Source organism: Onychostoma macrolepis, chromosome 21 (assembly GCF_012432095.1).
Source record: "Onychostoma macrolepis isolate SWU-2019 chromosome 21, ASM1243209v1, whole genome shotgun sequence".
Taxonomy (NCBI): domain Eukaryota; kingdom Metazoa; phylum Chordata; class Actinopteri; order Cypriniformes; family Cyprinidae; genus Onychostoma; species Onychostoma macrolepis.
The window spans coordinates 2812817-2840788 of NC_081175.1; the positions used below are offsets into that span (position 1 = coordinate 2812817).

General features: G+C 36.1%; 1 protein-coding gene across 1 annotated transcript; it reads left to right on the forward strand.

The window, feature by feature from the left end:
• Positions 1–133: 133 nt before the first annotated feature.
• shroom1 (shroom family member 1) lies at positions 134–27487 on the forward strand. Its single transcript, XM_058758707.1, has 8 exons — positions 134–265; positions 16737–19234; positions 19362–19414; positions 20586–21026; positions 22371–22910; positions 23638–23737; positions 24712–24984; positions 26808–27487. The coding sequence occupies exons 2-8, from the start codon at positions 16814–16816 to the stop codon at positions 27060–27062; spliced, it is 4083 nt and encodes a 1360-aa protein (XP_058614690.1). The 5' UTR covers positions 134–265; positions 16737–16813; the 3' UTR covers positions 27063–27487.
• Positions 27488–27972: the final 485 nt, after the last annotated feature.

A 27972-nucleotide genomic window follows, 5' to 3' on the forward strand; every position in this document is an offset into this window, starting at 1 on the left:
GTACAGTTATGCAGCTTAACATTTACATAAACAAATATGAGGGCCATTGATGGACAGCTCAATAACTTTTTCCTGTACTCGCCCCGCCCCACGGCGCCCCGCCCCCTTTATGGCCCCGCCCCCGCTCGCTGATGAGCTCTGGACGCAGAGGTGGCAGTAGCTTCACTTCGCCTCGAGACACACGGAGTTATGCTTTATTACACTCAGTTTATGGCGTTAACCCGACAGCTGCTGTTATGAGTCGCATCCTGACAGAAGCGTGCAGGTAAGCAGCTCCAGGCAGAGTCTGTTAAAAGTGCTGGTCTCGTTTTGTAAGTACGATAGTTTCGGTCAACAGGTGGATGATAAATGATGTCTCTGTATGGACAGCAATTATTATGTGGAATGGTTTTACTTTAAAAGGAACTGTGTAATGGTATAAAGATGTTCACTCAAATGTATGGGCTAAGTGTAAGGCTGTTACACAATAGGTTTTTTTGCACAGAAGACTTTGTCCCAGCAGGGATAGAGGAGGTAATCACGCAGAACAGATTCTGACCATCTACTTTCTCATACTCTGTTGAGTAAAAAATGGGAAAAAACACTCATTTAAACCATTTTTTCAGCAGGTGTTTGTAATAATTGGGTAGAAACTAAGAGAGATAAGAGGATATATTTTGGCAGGGGTCTGTTCATAACAGATGTGTTGCATCACTCTCTGTTTTAGTTTCTGTCACACGGGTCACAGTCCACTTTAGTTGAATTATTCAGTAAGCCTGGTAATATGCAAGATGAATTTAGAGGGGTGAAAATGTGACAGCTTTGCTGTGCATTGTTCGCAGGAAACCAGACACTGGCGTTTTGTCCAGTCGCTGAAACTCTATCAGTCTTGTGTTGAAAACTGCCTCCCCGTGTTCTCTGTAGCAGGCTTTGCTGGGTTTAGGAGTAGTATTGCATGCAAGACACGCATTAACACAAATGCAATTGCACCTACCTACAATCTTGAGGTAGGCACACCTTCCAGATTCAGAGAATGCATGAGCAAGTTTACTGCTCTTTAGCAGCAACAACAAAGACGCTTCCCTTGCTTGCATTGTCGTTAAAACACCTGTACCTGTTACAGGTGCAATTGTGCTTGCATGCTGTAAAATATCACTAAAGGAATGTCTATTGGCGAGGTCAGGATTACAGTAGTCATTTGCACGCTGTGTAACATCCAGCAATGTCCTTTTGCATGGAGACAATCCATTTATTGTTTGGGTGTTACTTTAACGTTCAGTACATCCTCAATGCAAACTGGTTTATCCAGGCTCACTGTTACAAACTTGTTTATCTGTTAAATGCATCTTGAACTGCAGCTTTTGACATTGATGTTCTGAGTAAAAATAGTAATGATGATAATCATTTAAAAAATTAATGTGAACGTACATTTAAACAAGTCTTCATGTTTTTTAAAAATGCTGACACACTTGCATGGAATCTGCCGTATGGGTCAGTTACACGCATTAAAAATGCCATTATGGGCAGATGCTAGTCAGGCATGAGGGTAAACGGATCCGGTGCAAAGTCACCTGAGCTTTTCTTGTAATAAATATTGTGAAACAGTTGGCCAGATGTACTCGTTTAGACTGCTGTCTAACCTTGTCAACTCTAGTTAAAGGAATAGTTAAGTTGAAAATGAAACTTCATTCCTCATTTAGATTTGTATGAGTGTGGAGCACAAAAGGAGAAATATTAAAGGCTTTGTCAGCCAGTCTTTTCTATATAATGAAAATGAATGGCAAACTATGACGATCGTGCTCCAAAATGATAAAAAAAATAAAAAATAAAAAATAAAAACTTTACATAAATATACAAATTAAATGTTTAATATGAGATCTACATAAAAAAGGGAAATTTATCAGTAAATAATGTCCCCCCCTTTTGTGTTTCATGAAACAGAAAGTCATACAGGTTTAGAACAACATGTGTATGATGATGACAAAATATTGTTTCTGGAAAAACCACCATATGTTTCTTGGAATCTCTGCTTATCAGTGAACAAACTGTTTAACGTTATGCAGATTGTGGCAGAGTAAGTCATATTTGCTTCAGGAACCGCTGAGAAAACCTGAAGAACACTGACTAACCGTCTCAGCTGGAGCCCACGTGTCTGGCAGGTTTTTCAGATAGCTCTTACATCAAGGAACTAGGGAAGCAAATTAAACTGGGTTTGTACATATTCAGAGAGAAGCGTTAGATGCACTTACCCATGCAAACGCCACCAGCATGATGCTAGAGAGTTTTTTGGTAGGCGCTGTAGGTGGTGCATTGCTAAGTGCTCTGAGTGCTTCTGCACATTGCTGTGTGATTATAAGGGTGTTCTGGGCGATTACTTGGTGTTTGGCTTGTTTAGTTTCAATTACATAGGCCTATATCTTGAGTGTCTGCTTCACTGTAATTCTATGTATTTTATATATATATATATAACCACACCACTTTCGATTGGTCAGCTCTCAAATACAGCGAGCAAAATCTGCATGGGGAACTTTTTTGCCCTCACGCGAAACACCCAAACACTGTTTTCCTATTGAAATGACTCACTTCACCCAAAAATGAATATTTTGTCATCATTACTCACCCTCATGTCTTGCTGTTTGGATTATGATCCGTTTTGTTGACTTTTTTTTTTGATACTCTGTTCTGATTCCAGTCGTCCCGGTTTCTCCTCTCTGTTTCGGTCTTCTTAGTTTCTGATTATGTGCCTGTAGTATTTGTTCCTGTAGTAACCAATGATTATCACCTGTGTTTTCATATATATATATATATATATATATATATATACATATATACATGTACACCCCTGTGTTTTCATTTGTTTCTGTCAGTCGTTGTTAACACACAGTGTGTTTTGCTTTAATTTCCTAGCAATCTCCTGCATATTCTAGAATATTCTCTCCGTCGCTGTGTGTGTCGGCTAGCAGTTTCTTTCTTCAAAAGAAGTTATTTTGAACAATGTTTGTACCCAAAACAAGTTGCTGGTAGCCGTTGGCTTTCACAGTATTTTTTTTTTCCAAATGGAAATCAGTGGTTACCAGCACAACTTGAGGGTGCGTTGATGATGACAAAACTTTCAATTTTGGGTGAACAATCCCTAATAGGCATAACATTTGAACGGTATTTAAGTTAATTTACTTTTTATGTAAGTCAAAATATTTTCTGATCAACTAAAGCGGTCTAAGATTCTTCAGGCCTGATAGCTCTGAGGGGAGATTATATATTAAAAATAATGGTAACACTTTACAATAAGGTGTCATTTGTTAACATGTTAATGTATTAATTAACATGAACAGTGAACAATGCATTTATTACACTATTTATTAATCTTTGTTCATTTTAGTTAATGAAAATACAGTTCATTGTTTATTCATGTTAGTTCACAGTGCATTAACTAATGTTAACAAACACAACTTGTGATTTTAATAATGCATTAGTAAATGCTGAAATGAGCATTAAATAAGATTAATAAATGCTGTAGAAGTATTGTTCATTCTTAGTTCATGTTAACTAATGAACCTTGTTGTAAAGTGTTACCAAACTAATATTATTTCTAAGAAATCTATTACTATTTATAATACCATCTCACTGCCGATAAATGAAAAAAAAATAAAGATGAATATTTAATAAAACATATTTATTGATTATCAATTATAATACATTCTTTTGAAATTATCCTGTGGAACCAAATCCTTTTAAACAAAAGCTCCCTTGAAATTCTTTACTAGTAGCGTTCAATGAAGGACTTTCCACTTATTCTATGCAAATATACAAACACATTTATGGAAGTAAAATAATGACAAATGTATGTGAATTGCTCTAACTGAAAAAAAAAAATGCATTGCATTAACAGTATGCATTGTATTATCGGAGCTTGCATTTTTAGGGACAGAAATTCTACGTGGTTATGTATTTAAGTTGTGAAAATTTCAATTCAAACCATTTAAATAAAATTAGTTTAATTTAATTTAATTAAAAAATTCAATAATCCATATTCACATTCCAGAGTTCACTTCCAAAATATTTGGTCTGTTTAAAAATAATACCTATAATAATATGTGCATTTTTTTCAGTAAGCATTTATCTTTATTTTATTAATACATTTGCCATTATTTTACTTCCATACACACTGTCAGATCAGTCGAGTGATTAAAATGTGAAGAAAAAGACAGTTTTAACCAAAAAAAATGAAAACATAGATCTGAATGAATGGGGAGCTTTCATGTTCAGGAAAAAGATTGGGAATGTACTTGTCATATGATGTGAAAAGGTAGCAAAAGTAGTGTTTGCCTAGTGCTTAACGCCTCTAAATATCTTCATTCTACAAGCGCTCATGATCATGTGACCCTCTTGTAATTCATTAAATGAGAGGGCTGTCTACATGAACTAGTGTAACTCATGAAGAGGAAGCAGCGTGATCCAATCGGCTCAACCTCAGAGGAATTCCAGGAGAATGTGACCGATTGCTTTTGCGTCTCTGAGCGATCGAGCATGAAAAAAAGCCCACTGTAAGACAATGAGACGTCTGACATTAGAATGCACCCATTATGGATAATCTACTGAAAATGCCACTCTGTTTGCACCACTTTCTAATGGCAGTAAACCAAACTCTGGCTTGGCGTGCATTTGGGGGTGAATCTAGCAAATTATAAGTTCAGTATTTCATAATATTACAATTTATCAACCACACTGCAAGCTGTGTTCACTGTCGGTTCGAGGTTTTGTTTCTAGGAGTTTCCTCCACTTGCATCACGTCGCTGATGTGCCTTTCTTAAAACCAGTGTCATTTTAGCTCATAACAGAGCTATTCAGAATGATGTGGTAGGCTTGGCATTTATCCTGTAATTACAGTGCATTTCAGGCATATTTCAAACACCAAGATGTCTGATTTACCAGAGAAGAGGGCAGCAACACCGCATGCCTCCTCCACCTCTCCACGTTTTTATCTTTTTCTTCCCTCTCTATAGTCATGCACCTCTGAACTAATGCCAGGTAGCAAAGTTCACGAGCGCTGAACTGTGGCAGTGCAACAGGCTGGAGTTTAATCTGTTTTATTCCAGCACAACTCTCTCTCTTACTGTAATGGCTGCTCTTTGTCATTGCTGTAATTAGCAGAAGTGCAAGGATTTGTCACATTCCTTCCATATTAGAGTTTTAATAGCAGCTATTATCTTATTTTTACCTTGAAGGCCTTTGTGTCGAGCTTCAAGCATCCTACACAGTGAAAAGAAGGAGCAGCTAGTTATGCTGAACTTTCCATTAGCTGTAGTTTCAAGTGCTTCTTTATTGATGAGATCTTTTTGAGTCGTTCAGCAGAACGGGTGCAGATTTTTGTCCTTCAAAAAAAAAAAGAACACACACTTGTACTAGGTGTTAATATTGTAATTTTTCTAAGCACATCAACAAAAATCCAGTGATGTGATTCTTGTTTTTTTTCTAAATATATTTATCCAAGAGTTCCCTTTAATTCCTTCACATCCAAAAAAATCTTCTGATTTCCCATTTTCTTCTTTTAGCATTTTTAGTTGTCGCTTCACTTCCAGAATTTTTTCTTTTTTGCTTTGCAGTCTGAACAGAAACTGCTAAAGATCCCATAACAGGTTTAACCATGAAGGTTTCTTCTTCACATATGTGTGTGTATATATATGTGTGCATGTGTGCATATGTGTATGTGTATAGTAGAAACTTAATTTCCTGTAAAGCTGCTTTGCAACGATTGTATCGTAAAAAGCGCTATACAAATAAACTTGAATTGAAAAAAATTTAATTGAATAACAGTGTACATGAAATTATCCAGGATTTTATGTAAATACTTTTAGCTACTAGCTAGTAGCTAAAACAGTGTCATAACCACAAATTAAATTTAAGTAATTTAAGACTTAAAAATAGAGAAAAAAGTGTAATATTATAAGATAACAAGAAAATATATATGTGTGTGTGTGTGTATGTGTATATATATATATATATATATATGTCATATTTTTAGTTGGCATAATGTGTAGATTAATTACTACATATTCTTTTATTTCTTTACATTTATTCATATACGTCTATTATTAGTATATTATTATATACTGTTTTAAAAAATGTTTTTTTTTTAAATATATCTTTTAACCCACTTCTAGCTTTTAACTCCACATAACAAAAAGTGACAAAAACACAAACTTTCAACATAAATGCTCTTATACATTCACATGCAACAGTCATCAGGTTACAAAAAAAAAAAAAATATATATATATATATATATATATATATATATATATATATATATATATATATATATATATATATATATATATATATATATATATATATATATATATATATATATATATATATATATATATATATATATATATATATATATATATATATATATTTATTTATTTATTTTAATTTTAATTTAATTTTTTATTTTATTTTATTTTAATTTTTTATTTTTTAGCACAAGGTGAAAATATTTGGAAGATTGTAACTTCCAGCATAGAAGAGCAGTAATGTGTAACACCTTGACGATGTCAGCAAGTGGGAAAATCTTGGCTGATTTGATCCGGCTGAGATAATATTTCTCAGGGGTGTCAGCACATGAGTTATAGTGGTTCCTCTGTGTTTTTGAAAACCAATCAGAGGACATCTCCCGTACCTGATCTTTTCAGCTGATCAAACTGTTTTTATTTGCAAGTCAAATTTGAGAGGAACGCATGCAAATGTTAGTGTATGCTGCTGGCTGTCTTGGTTTTGCAATGTTGCCATAGTTATATGACTTCACCTTTGCTTTGTTGCATGACTGCCGGCGATCTCAAGGTCAGTGAACAGGAATCCAGAAAGGAATGTTTGAACAGTCAGACATTAAGGTTATGTCTTCACCCGACTAATAAAGGCTTGGCAACAGTAAAGAGAAAACACAAATGTCCAAACTATATTTCACCCCAAAAATAAATGAAGAATAAAGGAACTTTAATTTGCTTAATGAAAATGAAGCCTACTGGACCATTAAGTTTTATGCAAAAGTATTTCCCATTACAGATAAGTGTCCTATACGTATTTCAGCAGAAATAAAATTTAGCACAATATAAAAAAATAATAATAATAATAAAATCTATATATTCTTTCAGAAAATTTGCTAAAACTGTGTTATTTTATTTATTATTATTAATGAAATAGTTACTAATAGTTATTGTTATTTGTTTTATATATATTAGATTTAAATGTTATATTTTCCATATATATATATATATATATATATATATATATATATATATATATATATATGCCAGTTTTAGTTATTTTAGTACACCAAGTTAATCTAAAATGAGAAATATTAGCTTGGCTAGTAGCTAAAATAAAAAAAAAGTGTTTATTTTTATTTGAATTTTAATTAACATTTATTTCAAGTAATGAAAATTTAAAATGAACATTTTTTTTTTAATGGTTTTAATTTTAGTTTTAATTTTAGTTAACTATAATAACCCTGATGCAAAAAATATAGTTTATTTCTTTCTTTTGATTTTGAGAGCAACTATGACCTGACATTTCTTGGCAGATTTTGTAAAGTTCATCCTCTTTGTTTGTGTGTTTTAGGACTGATCTAATTAATAAATGGAAAGCCTTCAAACCAGAAAAAGAAGGGTCTGGCTATAAAGTTAAACCGTTTGTTACCTGGAACCATACTGGTGTCTGAATGCACTGATCTCCATAGATGTGTATTGTAGACGTAGTCATCTGATTAGTTTGTTACTGTGCTGAGTTTGATTGACAGGTGAGTGTCACCTGATAGCACCTCTACCTGACTCGGCCTCTCAGAGAATGTAATGTGAGAATTTCAGCAATTTCCATTGCCCGGGTAGGATTACTTATCTGTTTTCCAGCTTATTTTCCAATGGTGTTGCAAAAGGAGAAAAGTGCACCTGGCAGATTTTTGTCTTTTGGCGATCTTGAAACCAGGCCTAGGGGTTTTGAAAAACATTTGGCATTGCCATTCAGTGACTTGCAGTATTTTCTTGTAAAGTGTTTTTATTGAGTTCCTCTGTGAGGCTTACATACATTATGTTAGGGAGAATAAAAATGCAACTTTGTCCTTATGGGCTGTAAACAGAATATTTCTGTGTAATCAAGCCTAGTCGAGTCCTAGTCAGCAGAGGTCCTATCAGTAACATTAGCTACTGAAGCTGAATCATCAGAGAAAGTCGTGTCATGAATGTTAACCCGAGTCAATGTGACATAATAATACCGTACGTGTTTGCGTTGCATGTGTAAGTTTATCTTGCACATTCCCATCCCATGTAATCACTTTACCACTGATACGGACTCAGCAAGAGTGCCTGTCCTGTTAGCTAGTCGTCATTAGGTTACACGAGAAGTGACATTGCACAAACACGCATCTGTCGGGTTACGTGACTCTTGTCCTGAAGTATGTAGAATTTATGCCAACTTCATTAAATAGCCATTGATTTGCCAGCCTAAGTTTCATCATTCATTTTGATTCAGCATTGCAGAAATAATGATAATAAATGAGTATTAATGTTTTTTTAATGAATGGTGAAATATGAAATGATTAAAAAAATAAAAATGAAATGATACTCTAAATATGAAACGACTAAAAGCACCAGTAGGTGGCAGCAAATTACTGTCTTAATGAGTGAATCATTCAGTGATTCATTCAACCGATTCATTCAGATGGCTGATTCAGTAGACTTTATGAATGGATCACTGAATCATTGGCTCTTTCAGTTCGTTAAAAAAAGCAGATTCCTTCACTATTCAAACAGTTCCGCTGTGCCATTGTTTCAAACTATTTCATTGGCGAAACTGAGCAAAACCGACAATATTGTGTCTAAAACACTAGTAACATCTAGTTTATTGAACTGTGTAATCATTATCGCATTTGCAATTATGCAGATATCTGGAAAAAACTAAAGTCTTGCTCATGTGGTATTGCTAAACTACTCATATCATATATAAATATAAAACACGAACCCATTCAGGGGCATTTTTGCTGTGTTCGCTGCTGTTCCATTTGCATCTCATTCAGTCCGTCTGCTGTTTTGTTTTATGTAGCATAATTTGACAAAGCTAAAGTCAGACCATTCTGTTTTTGCTTCAGATTTAGAAATCATACAATCGAATTTAAATCAAAAACTGCTCAGCTGCTTGGAGCGTAATTAAAATGCATTTCCATTTTAAATGGAACGAGCACAGGCAAAGCCTTAGTTTCTTTATATGAAGAGATTTCTCATATTTATTTGTAATACTCATGCATTTGATTTTGGGATTTCTATTTAATTTTGTTATTTGACACGTTTCAATTATTTCCAAGTTATTTAGTTCATTAAAATGTTAGCATTGCAAATCGTTATAGCATCCAGAAAATAAACCCATGGGCTACAGTAACATTATGGGTGCAAAATACATGATTTTCAGCCGTGACTCAAGCGCAAGCGTGTCGAAACTGGAAAATATCAGTTCCAGGTATACAAGGAAACAAGCTAAATATTTCTGAATGGATGTGAATGACCATAATCAGGCCTGTTTTGTTCTTTCTAGAGCAATATCGGTGACAGACCCTTTGTGACATCATTGAATTGTAGATCACTGGAACGCCTCGAGAAAAGATTGCGTCGAGGTTCACGGCCCTTTTCACATCCTGACACCTTTTGTGCCTTTCCCTTCATTTACCTGCCGTTTCCTGTATTCTCATGGCTTCTAATTGTGAGTTTTTTGGTAATGAGAGAACGGTATCAGGGCGCGCCATTATTCCTCACAGTATCCTTATCATGGCTGACAATAAGGAAACTGGTTCTAGTAAGATCCCGCTACTTTTTATTCTGTTGTGTTCTTGCTATAAAGGACGGCCACTACATGGACTTTAGGAAGAGCAACATAAAGTATGTCAAATCTCAAAGTGGGCCATTTCCTCCCAGACGGTTCAACGCATCCGCTTGCTGTCTTTTGTTACACTTGTTCACCTTGTCCTGTTACCTAAGCGAGGCGATGTTAAGAATGTGTTGTAATTTGGCACAAACATCTCCCTGGTTAAAGTTTAGCCTAGTTCTTACTTGCCCTTTCGTGCTTTTCATTTGCATCTGTAAAACTGTTTTACTGGAGATGTGGTAATATTTCAGTTAGAATTGTGTTCTTATAAAATGTGCAATGATGCATGCAACTTTAAATCTAATACTCCACATATTGTCACACAGATATTGGTAACACCTAAATTTTTACTGAATAATTATTGTGTTCGTCTTATTGCATTTGAGTTGTTTTTTTCTTTTGTGTGTGTTTGTGTGTCATTGCACTTGGCTTTACTTTGTTCTGTTTGCTTGACCTCATTGTTTCTTTGAAAGTAGTGACTTTCAGGATTTGGATACAGTCACATTTTATCCTAAATATCATGGACTTCAACAAGTCGGATTTATGAAGGCAGAAACTGTACAAGGCATTTTTAATCACCCCTTCACTAAGCCCCACCTTAAAATAATTCATTGCCATCCGACAATCTTTTGTGTATTTCTGCTTCTGTGGAGAATCTGTGTTCGAATAGTTTTAAATTGATTATGACTAAATGTGTCAAATTCTGTTCCCCGGGACACTTAATAAACAACAGTGACATGCTTTTTTCAGCAGGGAAACGAGTGAATTTTTTCATCTTTCAAAATCTTTAAATATTGAGAACTGTGTCGAATGAACACTTTATAATTAGTTATAGTACCTTCAAAATCTGTATATGGACTAAGTGATTGAATTTAACATTTAATGTAGAAAAATATTAACTGATTATGTTAATGAGTTGAAAACATACATATGGGCAGAAACCGGGAAATGTGCCCACATGACGACATTTACATTCTTATCGAAAATTGCCAACAGCAAATTATGAATGAATAATCTTTGTATTGCATTTTGTCTCACCAGATGAGGATATTTGCAGGCATTCTGTAGGTGTGTTTGATTTTAAGCATTATTTGTATATTGAATAAACTTTTTTTTTTTTTTTCAAACATGCATTTTTTAATGAATCAAAAAGCCTTTTTTTGGTCAAAATGACTGAAATTGCATATCTAAGACTATGATCTGGCTCAGTTATGCTCAGATTCAGAAAATGTACATTATTTTAAATTGTTCAGTGTTGTGTTATATAGTTACTGTATTTTACTTTGTAGCGTGTATGTCTTTTATAAATTAGGTTCCTGGATAAAGCATGTTCTTGGAAGAAAAAAAAAAAGTTTCAAAAGGGTTTTGGAGCATTGCCGTAGGTTTGGAAATATTTTGCATTGCTAAATTGCCTTTTAACGAATGCTACTGCAAGTATTTTCATAATTTACATTGATCCTGCTTTATACCTTTGCTTGTTAACTGCATTAAAAGTCTGGGTCAGAAGTAATGGACATAATCCCAGACGAGACCGGTTCGAAAATGTTATCATGACGTAGATCTGAATAAGAAAGTCACGACATTCATCTAACAACAGCTAAATGTCGTGAAAATTAATGACCTAAGTTTGGCCAGATCTGGTGTTTTGATGGATGTATGGCATCGATTCATGCTCGTATTCTGAAGGAGGCATAAAGTGATTAATATCTGGCAGTGACATCAGCCTGCAGATGAGCGTATGTTGATCCTCCGGTGGTCTTGGTCTCGTGACACGATGGAAATGGAAGTCATGCTGTAAAGTTCCTCTTAATCCTCACTGAATCCCACCCATCCATGCTCAAAAATCCCCTTGTTATGTTTAAGCAACTGTAGTGAACGTCTTTGTGTCATTTCCAGCACATATTAAACTATGTTCCATTCTGTGGTGGAAATGACTTTTTAAACATGGCTAAATTCATAAATCACACTTTTGGCATAATTTGGGGAAAAAGTACGGATTCATAGGAAATGAAAATGTCAGTAGTAATTTGGGTAAAAACTGATTTTCCTACACTATACAATAAAATGATAATCATATATTAATAATTTTGTAGAGTGGATAAGAGATGGTAAAACATTCACAAAACATTTAAATTTGACCTAGTGGTGTGCAATACTGACAAAACATGACATCTCAATATTTTTTTTTTTTTTATATAACAATATTTTGCTGAGTGTGTTGGTTTAGATCTGATATTAACTTCTTGTATGCGATTCTCACCTTACTGCTAGTTTATTGTTTTATTTATGTCAAAAACAAATAGCAGTATCCACAGTAAAAAAATACAAAACAAAAATCTTAAAATATATTTTTATCAAACATACTGTATTTTCTGTTTTTTATCATCTGACGCTTACTTATATTCCAAAAAAAAAAAAAAATTAAATTAAAATCGTTGGTGTCTAAAGGATATTTATTATATAATGAATGCAATATTTTATGTTTGTTTATACTTTTATTTTTCATCCCTGTTCTGAACCATTAAATTTAAAGGATTTGTTGTGGAGTGAAGGCATCTGAAATGCATGTTTATAATGTTTGTTAATGTTTTCTTTTAATTTACCAGTAATTTACATTATTTATGAATGTAATTATGAAATAATTGGCTTTTTCTTCGTTAATCGCACTTGTCAACACCTGCTAGTATTATCTTGTTTTGTCGAGGGATCTCATCACCCGTTTATGAGAACAGGTGACGATGAATAAAATACTTGTGAGTCTGAGTAAGGTTAAGAATAGCTTTCTTTTGTTTGTCAGAGGCTTTTGTGAATTCAGAAGTTCAACTGTCAGGTGGGAGTGGCAGGAGCAATTACAGCAGTGTTGTGCACCTGCGGGGGATTCCTCACAATGAAGAAAAGACATTAGGCATGAATGTGATGTACAGAGGTGTTAGGATGTTTAACTGTTGGTCTTGCCAGCTAGATAGTTGCACAAGTAGTACTTGTTGAACAGATTTTCTTAAGTTAGTATGGATATGGAAGAGTCTTATGTGTTTAATTTTGTAGTGGAATATCTGACTTTTGTGAGTTTATATCACACAATTCTGACTTTCTTGCAATTGAAAGAAAAAAGTCAGAATTGTGAGAGAAAAAGTCGCAATTACCTTTTTTAGTGCCCTATGATTTCAGTAATGTGGAAAACGGGGACGGAATCACAGAATCCAGTCATAAAAGTGAAATTTGCTGTATACCGAAGCACGCGTGACGCTCCCGGTGTTTTCAGTCTGTGCCGCCTCAATATATGAGTACATGAACACACAAACATGATCTCTAGAACTGCTCTGAGAGTCACTTCATGAGCATTTTACCGTTTATTCTGAGAAAAAACTGTTGTCATGTCATATACAAACAGCATCCCTTCAAAATAAAAGTTTGGTTTAACTTGAAGAAACCGTGACAGAAATATTGCTTAATATAATGATAGCACTACTAATAATAAATGTATTATTAAAACATTATTTTTAAAGGAATATTTACCAGAAAAATTATTTACTAGAATTTATTTAGCAGAAAAATTTATTGAAATAAATAAATAAATAAAACGATAATAAATTATAATTTTTAAAAATCAATTAATTTGAAATGCTTTTGATTTATTAATATTTGGTTAAAAAAAAAAAAATGTTTTGGTAAAAATAAAATAGAATTTGAGAAAAAATAAAACACTTTTTATAGGGCCTTAATTTAATTTTTGTTAAACTTTAATAAATTGCTGTTTAATATATAATATAAGTTTCATGATTTCAATTAATTAGACATGCTTTTTGATTAATAAAATTTAATTTAACCATTAAAACAGATTCTAGAAAAATTTAAAACATGAAAAAAAATGGAATTTGGAAAAAATAAAACAGATTTTTTTAACAGGCCCTACTTTTTATTATTTTTATTTCAAGTTTCATTTATTTAGTTGCGGAAAAGGGCTTCCAGACTGTTGAGAGAAGACATGTAAGATTACTAAAAAAAAAAACTTCCTTTTAATCTTGTTGTTGTCTGGGAGAAACCATGGCGATTTTTCTTTTGGTAACACAATAACATTTCCTACGACAACGGCTCTACATAAGTTCTTCTTGTTCTACCAGCTCAAATGATTTTGAATGGAATAATGGGCTGGATGATGAAGCCTTTACAGTATTCGAGAGGAGGGTCGGCCCATCTCTGAGAGGGTCTGTGCTGAAAACGTCCTGCTTGGCAGCTCTCTTCGTGCAGAGGACTCTGGGAATAAATGGCACCGGGGCCCTCTTTATTCTGAAGCTGGCCGGGAATGCAAGGCCTTTTTTTCACTCCTCAGACACCATTATCAGCGGTGAAATATTCCCTCTGCTGCACCCATTGTGCGCTCGCAGGGTGGACGTCACAGGCAGGGAGGCCCATCCTGCCGGCGTTTGTCTGAGGAGAGATTTGCTGCGCTGACCAAACAGCCAATCAAAGTGAACTCCTGAGGAGAATGTTTTCCAGGATATGCCTGCAGAGAAGTTTAAAGACTTTAAGACTACCTTTTTCTCTCTCTTTTGAACTCTTCTAAACTCTTACTCTGAGAAGCTTGGTGTCATTTCTCACTGCAGTTAGCATAAAGTAGTACACATCTTTTGACAGGAGAGAAGTATGCTGCTGATGCAGCTTAGCATGCTTTCTTTATACTGAATGATGATCAAAAAAGTTTGTCCCGGATATAAAACTTCTGTAGCTTCCTCTAGCTCTTGTGCACATCGTCACTAGCTTGCATTGCCCTTCCTTCCACTTGAATGTTTCTCTGTACTCATGCCCAGAACATTATGCAGCATTTCCTGCACACAAACACCCATGTTTATGCACTGCAATATGTAATTAGGGCATAATGTTCTCATTGTCAATCAAAAAAGCAGTGTTTGTTCTCAGTTTTGAACACCGTAGAGTTTATTTGCTTAATCTGGGAGCATATGTTCAATACTGATTTTAATATTGCTTGCTATGAGTGTTGTCTGGTTATAGTACAGTAGTCAACATTTGAAGTGGATCAAAAATGTTTTGTACTAAGACAAGAACGCTTTTATGTTTTAGGACAACTTTGATGAAATGTACAAATGTTGACTAGTATATATACAGTATATATATAAAAGTAATGCCTACCGTTTGAATGGATTAAAGACTTGCATATATAAATTTAAGGTGGAATCTTTTATAAAGCTAGCATTCATTGAATTTCTCTAAAGTACATAATCCATCTAAGAGTTCTCACATGATTACTGCCAAAATGTTTCAGCCTGGTTAAAATTGCATTCCAGACATTTTCAATCAGTCCCCCATCCAAGCACCTGTTCGTCAGGACTCTCATTAAGGATGTCATCATTGATCACCGTGCCGCTGTTCATTATTATGTATCTTTTTTCTTTAAAAAAAGGAAAAAAAAAAGTTTTGTAATATCTAATTACATGCTCCTTTTGTCTACAGTATGTCTAAAAATATGCTTTTTAAGCATTTTTAACATTCTGCACTTTGTTCCACACTTTATCAACCAGTTTCATCAGTTTCCTCATTAGTTAATAAAAAAAAGCAAATGTTCCGTCATACAAGCTTTCAAGCTTCCTTTAAAGAACTCACTAGGTTAAGTCATCCTGACAGTGAGCTGGTAAACAGGGCTCAAGGAAAGCACTTGGAATTAAAAGAATTTTGCACATGAAGGCTGAAATCAGATTTCTTCGTAATTATCTTAGGGGACTTTTAGAGTACTGCATTGTACCAAGCACTACACTTGAATGGAGTTCAAACACATTCTTTCAGGGGAGGAAGTTGTAATTCACACACATCTCTCATAGAGATCATAGGTGCGTCCCAGTTGCGTGCACTGTTTTATGCCATTTTGTAGTATAATAGTGTGAATAGAGAAAGTTGGGCATTCACATTGAAATCGCAGCTTTCCTTACACCGTGTCCTAACCAGACGCAACGTGACGCTGCAACACATGATAAAAGGTATCTTTTCCACATTAATAAGAGTTTCTCTCCTAACCAACCGCGACACACAACAAGTGACAGGGGATTCTATTTTAGAAACAGTTTCTATTTTCTGTGATGTCACGGCTAGAACAACAACATACAAACTATGACCGTGATAATTACAGGTATTTGTGCTATGTGAGTCTGAATGTCATTTTGCATGACCTTTATAGCCATACTGAAAGCAACAAAACATGGTAACTCAGATCTTGAAAATAAATTAAACGTACGTTAAAACTGTGAACTCGTTGCAAATGTGTATTCCATAATGATACGGTATCAGTCACTTATGTACATTTAATAATGTTTAAAAGGTTTAATTTTTATGAATTAGATTATAAACTTATCCATTCCGTTGGCGTGCAGTGCCCGCCCACACACGCTTCTGATTGGCTGTGAAATTTGCTGGAGTTTGGGCGGGGCTCCACCTCACTATCACTACTGCGCAGACTCTGGCTCCAAATGACGTCATTATTGCAAGATGACAGCGGCCATACTTATTACTTTTCTATAGTGGAAGGAAGTGGAGACGTGTCGTCCATCTTTCTTTACAGTCTATGGGACACGGTGTTATGTAGTGAAAAGGGGCAGGATATCAGATGATACTAGACAAAATAACCTTCTAAACTTCATAGCATACTATACTTACATAATGTACTTTAGTCATTTGGGGCACAACTCATGTTATTAACAACTTAATCATTAACACCAATCAATGTAGATCTAGTAATTTAGTTAATGCAAAAAATATGTATTGTCGTGTGTATTGTGGTCAATAGGACATTTTCCCCCCCCAAAATGACAGTTTTACAATTGTTTATGTTTGTTTCTCTCAGGTAACGCCAGATGCCTGTGGATTCTGTTTTGTAACTACAGTAAGGAAATATTTCAACTGGGTCCACAATTCCCCTTCATGGTCCAAATGGATTCCTATCATTTCCACTTTGAGAGGATGAGTAACCTTGACCTACACCCTCTGAGTCTTCCGGTCAGTCGACTTTCCCCGGCCAAGTCCAGTAGTAGTATTGATCAGTATAACCATCACCACAGCAAAGGCGACTCAGCCTATAGCTCATTCTCTGGTGGTTCCACAGTCCCTGATTACCCTTCTCCTTTTCTACTGGATGAACTCCAGTCGCAAAACTTGCACTACAAAAGTAAATACAGCCCAACCTTTCTTGATTCGGATTCCAAGGGCATGCCCCACCTTTACCGTTCCATGGAAACCGTTGCACAAGAGCATCACTGGAGCAGCGGTGGCTTCTCTGACATTGAAGATCCACCAGTTCATACGCATCCATTACCACCACCACCTCCTGCCCGTCTGAACAGTTTTGTAACAACCAGGAACCTTGAAAACTCAAGGGCACGTCAGAGTCCAGAAGGACAACTTGCTGACCTTTCTACTTCACAGCTGACAAGTAATTCAGTGGTCTGTGGTGTCCGGGCTGAGCCTGTCTATGGTCGCACATTTTCACAGCTTAAAGATCACCTCAAGCAAGACCAGGAGGACAAGATGCTTGATCCACCAAAGTCTACAGGAATTTTAAATAGATTCCCCCAGCAAACCTGTCAACCAGAGCATTTGCAGCAGTCCGAAACCCAACGGAAGAGGTCGCATTCAGCTTATGTTGGACCTGTTTCTGAGCACCAGTGTTTTGTGAGTTCCTGCAATATGCCGCAGAACATGATCAGTGGGAGTATTCAACACAAAGGACAGTTTTATTTTGTTACTGGTGTCTTCAAGTCATCTGAGCCCAGTAGCGTGCAAGGTGTTGGTGACGATGCAAGCATGGAAACCTCCAGTGAGTGGTCTTATAAAGCTCAGCGTAGACGGCAGAGCTGTCCTGATGGTCCGAGTGGTAGACTGTTCTTCCAAGAGGAACACAAATTCAGCATTCAGAATAAAGTTGTGGAGCATCATAATGACAAGGCACTTCATTCACCTTTCAAGTCAGAGCAGACTTCTGAAGGTGTGGAGGACCAGAGGGTCAAGAGTAGAGAAACTGGCAGGCATCACTCCACCAGCCACCCCATCTTCTATTGTGGTCCAGAGGACAATTCAGTTGGTACAACGATGACCCCTGCTCAAATTAAGCAAGACCATACCAGTCATCCCAAGAAAGAGGAACCGATGACAAGAGTTTTAAGACGGCCCCAACTGGATATCCCAAGTGACAAGATCAGCAAGGAGGCTACCCCACTGTTATATCACCTCACAGGAGCAAACAGGGCGTCATATACAGACAAGTTCAAAAACAATAATGACTGTGGCATAGAGGTCAAGAATCCAGACTGCATCAAAGATAAACAGAAATCTGGAAATGATGAGCAAGCCTCTCCCAGCAGCGAGTATCGGCAGAGTGAAATGTCTAAAGCAAAACAACCGAATGAATTCTTCTACCCATGCAGTACGTTAGACGACTCCTACAAGAAGTATTATAAGGAGAAACTGAAAGATGCCCAATCCAAGGTTTTGAGGGAGACTTCATTTAAAAGGAGAGATTTGCAGCTTTCTCAGCCCCACAGGATCAAGCAGCAGACGGACAAAAACCTTTCTGTCGAACCCTCCGGTCCTTCATTACAAGACAAACTGCCCAACTTTGAGACAACCCCCCTCCCACAACTACACAATACTCAAGAGTACAGGAAGGACCTTGGTCAGGAGATTGAGAAGGCAATTGAAAACGAACCAGAGAAGCCACAGAATATTGCTCAACCGCAAGTGCCTCGAGTAGGGAATAGGAAGCGTTTGACAGCAGATCAGAAGAAGCTCTCTCACTCTGAGCCTGAGAAGCTACACCAGCTGGTAGATGAACCGGCTCATATGTCCTGCCACTCTCTTGGCAATGAAGCAGAAGGTCTTCTCTCGGAGGGCGATCACGGTCTAGTGGCTGCTAGGCGGAAGATGTTCGAAACACGGGGACGTGCTCTGTCTGCCTCCAATTTCTCGAAATCAACTCTGAAGCACCTTCAACATAAAGCCTTAGTGGCATACATAGAACGTAAAACCGGTCAAAAGGTTGCTGAGCCCCAGCGCCCAGTTCCACAAGTACCCAGCCACAGGAATTCAACAGAGAGCTCCAGACATAATTCTGGCATTTCAGACTCCAAGAAGCTCCACAGGCCTCTCTCCGCAGGTCAGATTCTTGACTCTGTGTCAAGTTCTGTTAAATGCACCCAGTTCATCACTGCTAAGCACTCAAGGCAGTCCAGCTGGAGAGATGAGTCCTCTACAGCAGGGAAGTCGGCCTCTGTGGAGAGTCTCCTGGACCAGCCTGAACAACCCAAGTTCTTTCGGACCCGAAGCACCTCGACTCCCCATGCTTTCCAGGTATCTTATAAAAAGTTCAACAGAATTGCAGTTTTACGTGAATTTCCAGTTAAATTAATAAGATCCACGACTAACATGTAGATTTTCATATTGCTGTATTTGCATAATTTCTTTCTTTTTTCTATAGGTTCGGAAACATCCAGACGAGTTCTCAGCCATTCATAATAAGGCTATTTCAAGGTGATTGATATATTGCTCTTATTGCTGAGTAGGATAGCGATCTAAGTTAGATCTCTGTCCTGCATTTATTATTAGGGCCAATAACCAGTATCGGCTGATTAAAGCAAGTATCGGCTGATTAAAGCAATTATCGGCCGATCGCTTAAAAACAGCTGATGATCAGAGCCAAATTATATCCTGTCAATCAAAAGGGTGCAAAAAAATGTGTCAGACTTCAAATGACTCTTGTGTAGAATATAGGGCTGTCGAAGTTAGTTAGTGCAGTAATAATGCATTTATGCAATTTCATTAAAAAATTAAGCTGTTTACGCAGGTACGATTTGACCCCATTAATCACCTGTAGTTCAAGTTAGGGTTGCCAGGTCCACGTTTTTTTACCTTTTTCGAACACTATTTGTAGTGTGCCTCCCCTCCATTTATCGCAAAGAGCTTTTGTGCTCAGCTCTCAAATAATGTACATTTTATCACAAATTCAAACAATAAATGCTGTATTGATTATCTTAAATGTGGCATGACAGATCAAGCATTAGCACGGAGCACAAGTCATCAGAGCACTCTTAATATGTTACTTGTTATAGTGTGAAATAAACATGAATGAACATCAGAAGGTACCTGTAGTACAAGTGTTTCAACTGAAAAGATGCCAATAAAACAGCTTGTGATCAATACGTCACTTTGCATTGACATCAGGAAAGTTTTCAGTTATTTAACTACAAAATCACTAGAAAGAGCTTATTTACTGTTTATTATATATGCATGTTTGAATAAATCTTCTTCGAAAACTACCTTATGTGCAATTGTGTTGAATACAAACAGTTTTGAGTGATTATTATAACTGAAAGAAATAGAAGTTTAATATAATAGTTTGGACTCTTTTGTTAATTATAACATCTAATATTATAGTAATGTACCAAATGAGGGTTCCCTGTATAGTTTACAGCATTAGTTAGGAAAGGATTTTTTTCGTTAAGAAAACCAAACTATCTGTATCTGCATCGGCAGATTTCATTATGAATAATCAGAATGAATAATCAGAATCAGAATCGTATCGGCTGAGAAATATCTCTATTTATTATTACCACAAATTGAATGTTATCAAGCATAATTAAAGATATACAAGACATTTTAGTTCTTCATTTAACTGAACAAATACCCATTAATTATTTTTCAGTGTTCAAAGAAAAGTAGAGGAAGATACAGTAGTCCATTACAGTCACACAGCATCTGTCCCTGATGAGCGGCATGTGCAAGTCAGAGCTTCAAGAGGGAAATCTATGGAAGAGCTTGGTGTATCCAGGGTCACAAGACCTGAAGTTCTCAGCAAAAGTTCAGAGCAGCTTGACCAAGTTCAGGGCAGGCAGGTCATGCCTGGTTTAGAGAGGAGAACTATGTCGTTTCTTGCTGAAGGGAGGCGCACACAAAGGAGGATTCCCAGCTCTGGAGAACACACGGATAACTCTCAGGCAGGCCCTGAGAACCCGCTCTTAACCCATTTCATAAAGCATGTGTCCTCCTGTGATGATGATGAAATCCATACAGCTTCACACCATGGACGAAGCAATAAAGAAGACATGGCTCTTTCGATGCCAAGTCACTCCAGGCTGGAAGTCAGGTATATCTGAATCCATTGTTGAATTTGTTAGTGGTGCTTGCTGAGGAAAGTCTCTATAAGTACTGTTACGTTTGATCATTCTTGGTTAGGTGTTCAGTATTACATTTCGGTGGGTCACTCACATGTTTCTGCTACTTAATATAGCTTTATATTATTGTTTCTAAACTAAAATGGTGAACTCCAGATCATTCTAAACAAAATCCTGAGTTACTGTATCTTTTTCCATGCTTCACACACTGTTACATCTTTTCTGGGTTAGGAATTAATATTGGGTATTAAAGTTTCAAGGGTTTATACATGCACAAGGCCTGGGCTAAAGGGTTCTTATTTGCGGCTTATTGCAACAACGGCTCGTTTCACTCTTGTGCATCAGAATTCATCTCAAGCGTGGAGATTCCTGTGTTTACAGTAGCATCAGTGTTTCACATTCAGAATTTGGCCTCAAATGCTAAACGAAATATATTATAACGCCAAATATATTGTCATTCAAATGGTTGGGGTTTTAAATGTTATTAAAGAAGTCTCTCATACTCATCAAGGCTGCATTTAATACAGAAAAACAGTAATATTGTGAAATATTTTTACAATTTAAAATATTGGTTTTCTATTTTAATATACTTTAAAATATCATTTATTTCTGTGATGCAAAGTTGAATTTTCAGCATCATTCTCCAGTGTCACATGATCCTTCATCCTAATATGCTGATTTATTATCAGTGTTGGAAATAGTTGTGCTGCTTAATATTTTTTGGAACCTGTGATACTTTTCTAACAATATAAGTATTGCTTCCAACATTGATAATAAATCAGTATATTAGAATGACTTCTGAAGGATCACGTGTCACTGAAGACTGGAGCAATGATGCTGAAAATTGCTTCACATGAATAAATTATATTTTAAAGTACATTAAAATAGAAAACGGTTATTTTAAATTGCAATAATATTTCACAAAATTACAGTGTTTTTTTCAGTATTTTTGATCAAGTAATTACAGCCTTGATGAGCATAAGAGACTTCTTTAAAAAACCATTAAAAATCTTTCCGATCCCAAACTTTTGAGCGGCAGTGTATTTCCCACTGTAAACACAGTTTAACAGCGCAGTGTTTCATAACCAAGGGTAAAAAAAAAAAAAGTGCGATATCCCTTTTAAAGCAGCGTTTAAAGCTGGATTTAAAAAAAAAAAATGTGTGAAAATCCCAAAAGAGGGCCAGTAAGCAACAACCTAGCAACTCCCAGACATAATCAGCATCATCATCAGAGAGTTTTCACAGAGTTACAATTTGTTTGTGTGGCTGTATTGAAGGTATCCTTTTAATATGATGTTTATTTTGATATATTACAGCAAGCAGCAGGACATTTGTCCTCAAGATAAGAGTGAGACATCTCTCTCTAGTCAAGAGGTTTCTCTCGGTCATGGAGTCACGACAGATCCCAGTCTGTGGATCTCAGCTTCTGTGATAAACGAGGCCGAGGCTAACTATTGGCCATCTACTGAAACAGCAACTTTGGCTGAACCCCAGAATGCACCGCAAAGCCCATCTGGTGAGAGCGAAACCATGCCAACACCTCCGAGCATTCAGGAAACAGAGTCCAGCCTGGTACCTGCACTTAATAGGGAACAAGACGGGAACGCAAAGAAGGAAGACGGCCCTGTTGTGATGGAAGGGAGCTGTCCAGCGGACAAACTGGAGTGGGAGGAGCTGGTTCGAGACGTGGTCTCAGCTGACCAATCGTTAGCTCGCATTCTTTACCCCATAACCAATAGGAAGACAGCACTCATGCTGATGGAGCAGCTGTTATCTGAGGATACTTTTCTAATGGAGGAACACTACAAGAAAAAACAGGAGCAGAAGGTTAATAACCCAGAAAAAGCTGCTCACAGGTGACTACTGCACATCTGTCAAATACACACATCAAAAGCATCTTGTCCTTTCCTATGCTTGTTTTAAATGTGCATGTAATTCAAATAAATGTCCCTGTTCTAAAAACTTACCTACACTGTAGAAAAAAAAAAAAATCTGTAAAATGTACTTCCAAAAACTGTACTTTACCAAAATATTACATAAAATGTCCATTAGTTTTTCACCGTATATAGTAAGGGAACTCACTCTTAACCAGTTAACAGGTTTTTACTGTAGCATTTTTACAGTCTCTTACTGTTAAAAAACATGACCATTTTTACACATAGTAAGCTGCCTACCTAGACATTATTTTAAGGCATCGCAGACAGATTCCTATGAACACTGAACCAAACGGCGGGTTAACTATTGACTCTCAAGTTCACAGAGAAGGTGATCTCCGCAACAAGCTCAGTGAAATAAATCATCCGAGCTGGGGGATGGTGCTAGTTGTTTTTTTGTTTTTTTTATGCACTACTAAAAAAAGGTTTAATCTAATAAATAGGACCCAACATTTGTGTAATATGTATTTAATGTTTATGGCGTTATTAGCATATTATAGTCTCCTGTGTGTTTGTGAAGCACGTTATTTGTATTTGTGCATCATTTGGAACAGAGCACATTTTGAGATTCATATCTCACTCAAATCAGTTTTAAAATATTACATTTCCACTGCATGTTTATTTTGCATATTTGTTTTTGTTTTTAAAGCACTGAGATGCCAGTAGATGACAAACCACTGAACCTTCCATCATCTGTGAACAATCACCAGAAAGATGTCCTGAGCAACGCAGATATCATCGATAAAAAGGTGCCCTTATTACTGAAAAGTATAAAATATATATATATACATAAAGTGTTGGGAAGGTTGCTTTGGAAATGTAAAAGGTTACAGATTACAAGTTACCCAATTTAAAATGTAATAAGTAGTGTAACTATTTCAATTACTTTATTAATGTAATGTAACTGATGACTTTTCTAAATTTTAACTTTACAGTACTCAACACTGATTACGGTTCAACACCTTCTTCACTTGAACTAATCATTTAATTTTAAAGCACAGTCACCACAAAATCAGACGTCAGCACCTCTTTTTAACAAGAAATCATTTTCTAGCTATGATACTGTTTTTGAAATCAATTCTTTGCATAGATATGACAGGAAACACTGGCATCAAGCAGTGCCCTGGAAAACAAAAAAACAGTTAATCTTAAAAAAACAAAGCATATACATAAACCCAAATAGGAAATAAAACAGTTAAGCATGTGTCCTTAACTCCTGAAACACTGGTGTCTCATATTTTAGAGCAGTCAGTGAAATTTGGGAAAGAAATATTTTAAAGTATTTTTACTCTGCTTTAAAAGGACTTTTCAAGTGTTTGTACTTTATCAATGTTTTGTAACAAGCATAATATTGTACTTTTTACTGCACTACGTTTCATATTAAATATCATTTAATAAAATACTTCACTACTGCCCGCCTCTGAGAAGAAATCAGTCATGAAAATTCAGATGTAATCATTAACATTTTCATAAGTAACTGCAATTAAACAACACATTTTTTCTCAGTAACAGATTAGATTCTAGAGAAGCACGTATCTTGAGCTCAGAGCTCGTAGCTCTTTCCTGACAGATTTATAAAGGTCTGTGGGGAAAATGCATGGGATTTTACTTCAGAAACCTGCTCTTATGTTGCCTTCTGGAATCGTACGCATACAGTATCTGCTATCCCACCCAAATAAACATATCTCGTCTGTGGTTTCTCTTTGCATCTTGTCACACACAGAGGCGGCTGATAGCACTCATAGAGGAGCGCTTGCGGTGTCTGGAGGAAGTGCGCTCCACCGTCCAGAGCGAGGAGAAGGTGAACGGGGAGCGGGGCGATGCTCTGGAGGCTGTGGTACGAGAGAGCTGTGTGTCAGCCGAGCTCGAGCGCTACACGCAGTTTATAGAGGACCTGGAGCGTGTGGTCAGCCTGCTGCTCTGCCTGTCGGCTCGTCTGGCCCGCGTGCAGAACGCCCTCAGCACTGCAGACGACAGCATGGACGCCGAGGAGAGAGTGAGTTCACATCACACTGAGGCGTGTGTTTGTGTGGATAACTAGGAGGGGCCCTAAACACACTAAAACTGCTTTGAGAGCGACGGTCATGTGTTCTGCTGGATCAGCAGTTGATGGTGTCAACACTGCCTGACCGAAACTATTCTTTGGTTTCGATGAGTTTTACGATCTCACTGCCCTCTTGTGATAAATATTTGAACAGCAAACATTACAAAGCACCATCATGAGGAACCCCATCAAATAATCTGTCAGCTTTTATGATTATTACTGTTAATTCATTTGGTGATTTGTTGATGTTAACACCATAACTCACATTAAATTGATCAAAAGTGTCAGTAAAGACATTTATAATGTTACAAAAGAAATCTTTCTATTCATCAGAGAATCCTAAAAAATAAAATGTATCAAGGTTTCAACAAAAATATGAAGCAGCACAACTGTTTTCAATATTATTAATAATAATAATAATAATGATAATAAAAGTTTCTTGAGCAGCAAATCAGCATATTTGAATGATTTCTGAAGGATCACGTGACACTGAAGACTGGAGTAATGATGCTGAAAATTCTGAAATAAATTATATTTTAGCAATATATTCACATAGAAAACAGTTATTTTAAATTGTAATAATATTTCACAATATTACTGTATTTTTGGTTTAAATAAATGCAGTCTTAGTGAGCAGAAAGGTATTCTTTAAAAAACATTAAAATCTTACTGACAGACACCAAACTATTGAGCCGTAGTGTAGCTTATATCTTTACATGTGTAGTCATTTTAAAATTATATTTGAAAAGATTTGTAGGAACTGTTTTTGTTGCTCACACCTGTTTTAAGTTATGTACAAAACCCAAAGTATCTGTGATTCACACAACAACTGTAATAATTATAATAATGACAGGAATTATTACATAATAGAAATCCAGCTGACGAATTATAAAAACATTGATGGCTAATCAAAATCCATCTTACATTTTTAATTTTTGGTGTTAATGTCTAAATATATATCTAAATGCATAAAGAAGAAAATTGGCTTGGAAAAAAAATTGTTTCCAATTTTTTTTTCAATTAATTTGCTCCAGCTTTGAGGCCATCTAGTGGCCATTTCTGATGTTTTAACTGGTCTTCTCATGCACTGAAAAGATATTTTGTAAATTTAAAATTATTGTTAAAAACTAGTAATTTAGATTCAAATAAAAGTGAAAAATATTAAAATCTACAAAAAAAAAAAAAAAAAAAAAAGCATGAATATAATGGTTTATATTTTATTAGAATGAAATAATATAAGATTTCTGGACAGACAAAAAAAAAAAAAAAACAGATTTTCTTGTTCCAGGTCATTTATATTGCCTAGTAGTTTATGTACTAATGACAAATGTGACCCTGGAGCACAAAAGCAGTCATAACTAGCAAGGGTATATTTGTAGCAATAGCCAATAATACACTGTATGGGTCAAAATTATAGATTTTTCTTTTATGCCAAAAATTGTTAGGATATTAAGATCATGTCCCATGAAGATATTTAGTAAATTTCCTGTTGCAAATATATCAAAACTTCATTTTTGATTAGTAATATGCATTGCTAATAACTTCATTCGGACAACTTTAAAGGTGATTTTCTCAATATTTAGATTTTTTTGCACCCTCAGATTCCAGATTTTCAAATAGTTGCATATCAGCCAAATATTGTCCGATCCTAACAAACCATACATCAATGGAAAGCTTATTTATTCATATGATGTATAAATTCAAAATATTGACCCTTATGACTGGTTTTGCGGTCCAGGGACACAAATGACCATACAACTTTCCTGAACCCACAGGAATCGCTGGACAGCCGCTACCGTCTCCTGTGCAAACAGAGGGAGGACGCCAAAGACTTAAAGGATAACCTGGACCGGCGGGAGCGCGTGGTCTCCACCTTCCTCTCCAGACAGCTGACAGACACACAGCTGCAGGAGTACCGGCGCTTCGTTCAGACCAAGGCCTCCTTACTCATCCGTCAGAAAGACCTCGATGAGAAACAGCGTTTAGGAGAGGAGCAGCTCGAGGCCTTACTCAGCGGTTTCCCTCCATGAAACTCCTGCACATGGCTCTGTAACGCCTGAAGGTGCTGTTGGTTTCACAGAGACCGAGATGCTATGTTTCATTTGATATTTGTGCTGTAGTTGAGCTACTCCGTGAAACCATGGAAAGCTTTATTTAAGAGCCCAGGAACGGTTTAATGAGAGCTTCAGGTAGATGAATGACAAATGCACTCTAAAATCAAGACCAAAAACGGAAGAAAGAAGCACCTTTGATAATAAACTGCACATACTCATTAGGAACCATGTACTTGGATATTGTAATCCATCCTAAGTGTTCATTCGTATTGATTTCAGGGCTTCATTATTTCATTCATGCCCTTTTGTCCTGTAATTTCATTTGTCGTATGTGTGTTTATTGATCAAGTACTTTTATTCAGTTTTGAAGATTCTCTTTAAAGATGTGTCTGGTAAAACGACTGAAGTCTGTATTATTTAACTGCCATCATTGCCAGTGTTGGGGAAAGTAATGCATTATTGCAATAACTGCATAATACAATATTGCGTTACTCTCTAAAAAAAAAAAAAAACTAATTGTGTTAGTTACTTTTTGTGGAAAGTAATGTTACGTTAGTTTTTCTCAACTGGGCTGGGCTTGCTTGTTTGATTTTAATATAAAAAAGTTCTATTTTTGTCAAATGTAAAAGCGCTTTCACACCAAAAGTGAAATGAATATGAATTCACGTCTGTACAGTAGAGGACGCAGCTCAGACAAACCTCTCAGCTGCTGCCGTTCTGGATCACATTCATCACTCTTCAAAAACACAAAATCAAACATAAATGTCATGTTTATCTACAGTCATTTTTTGCTTATCAGTAGGGTTGAATTGGATCATTGAAGGACACTGTCAGTCAATAAATGGGAAAACAAAGTAATTTGCATAACTCATTTGAAAAAGTAACT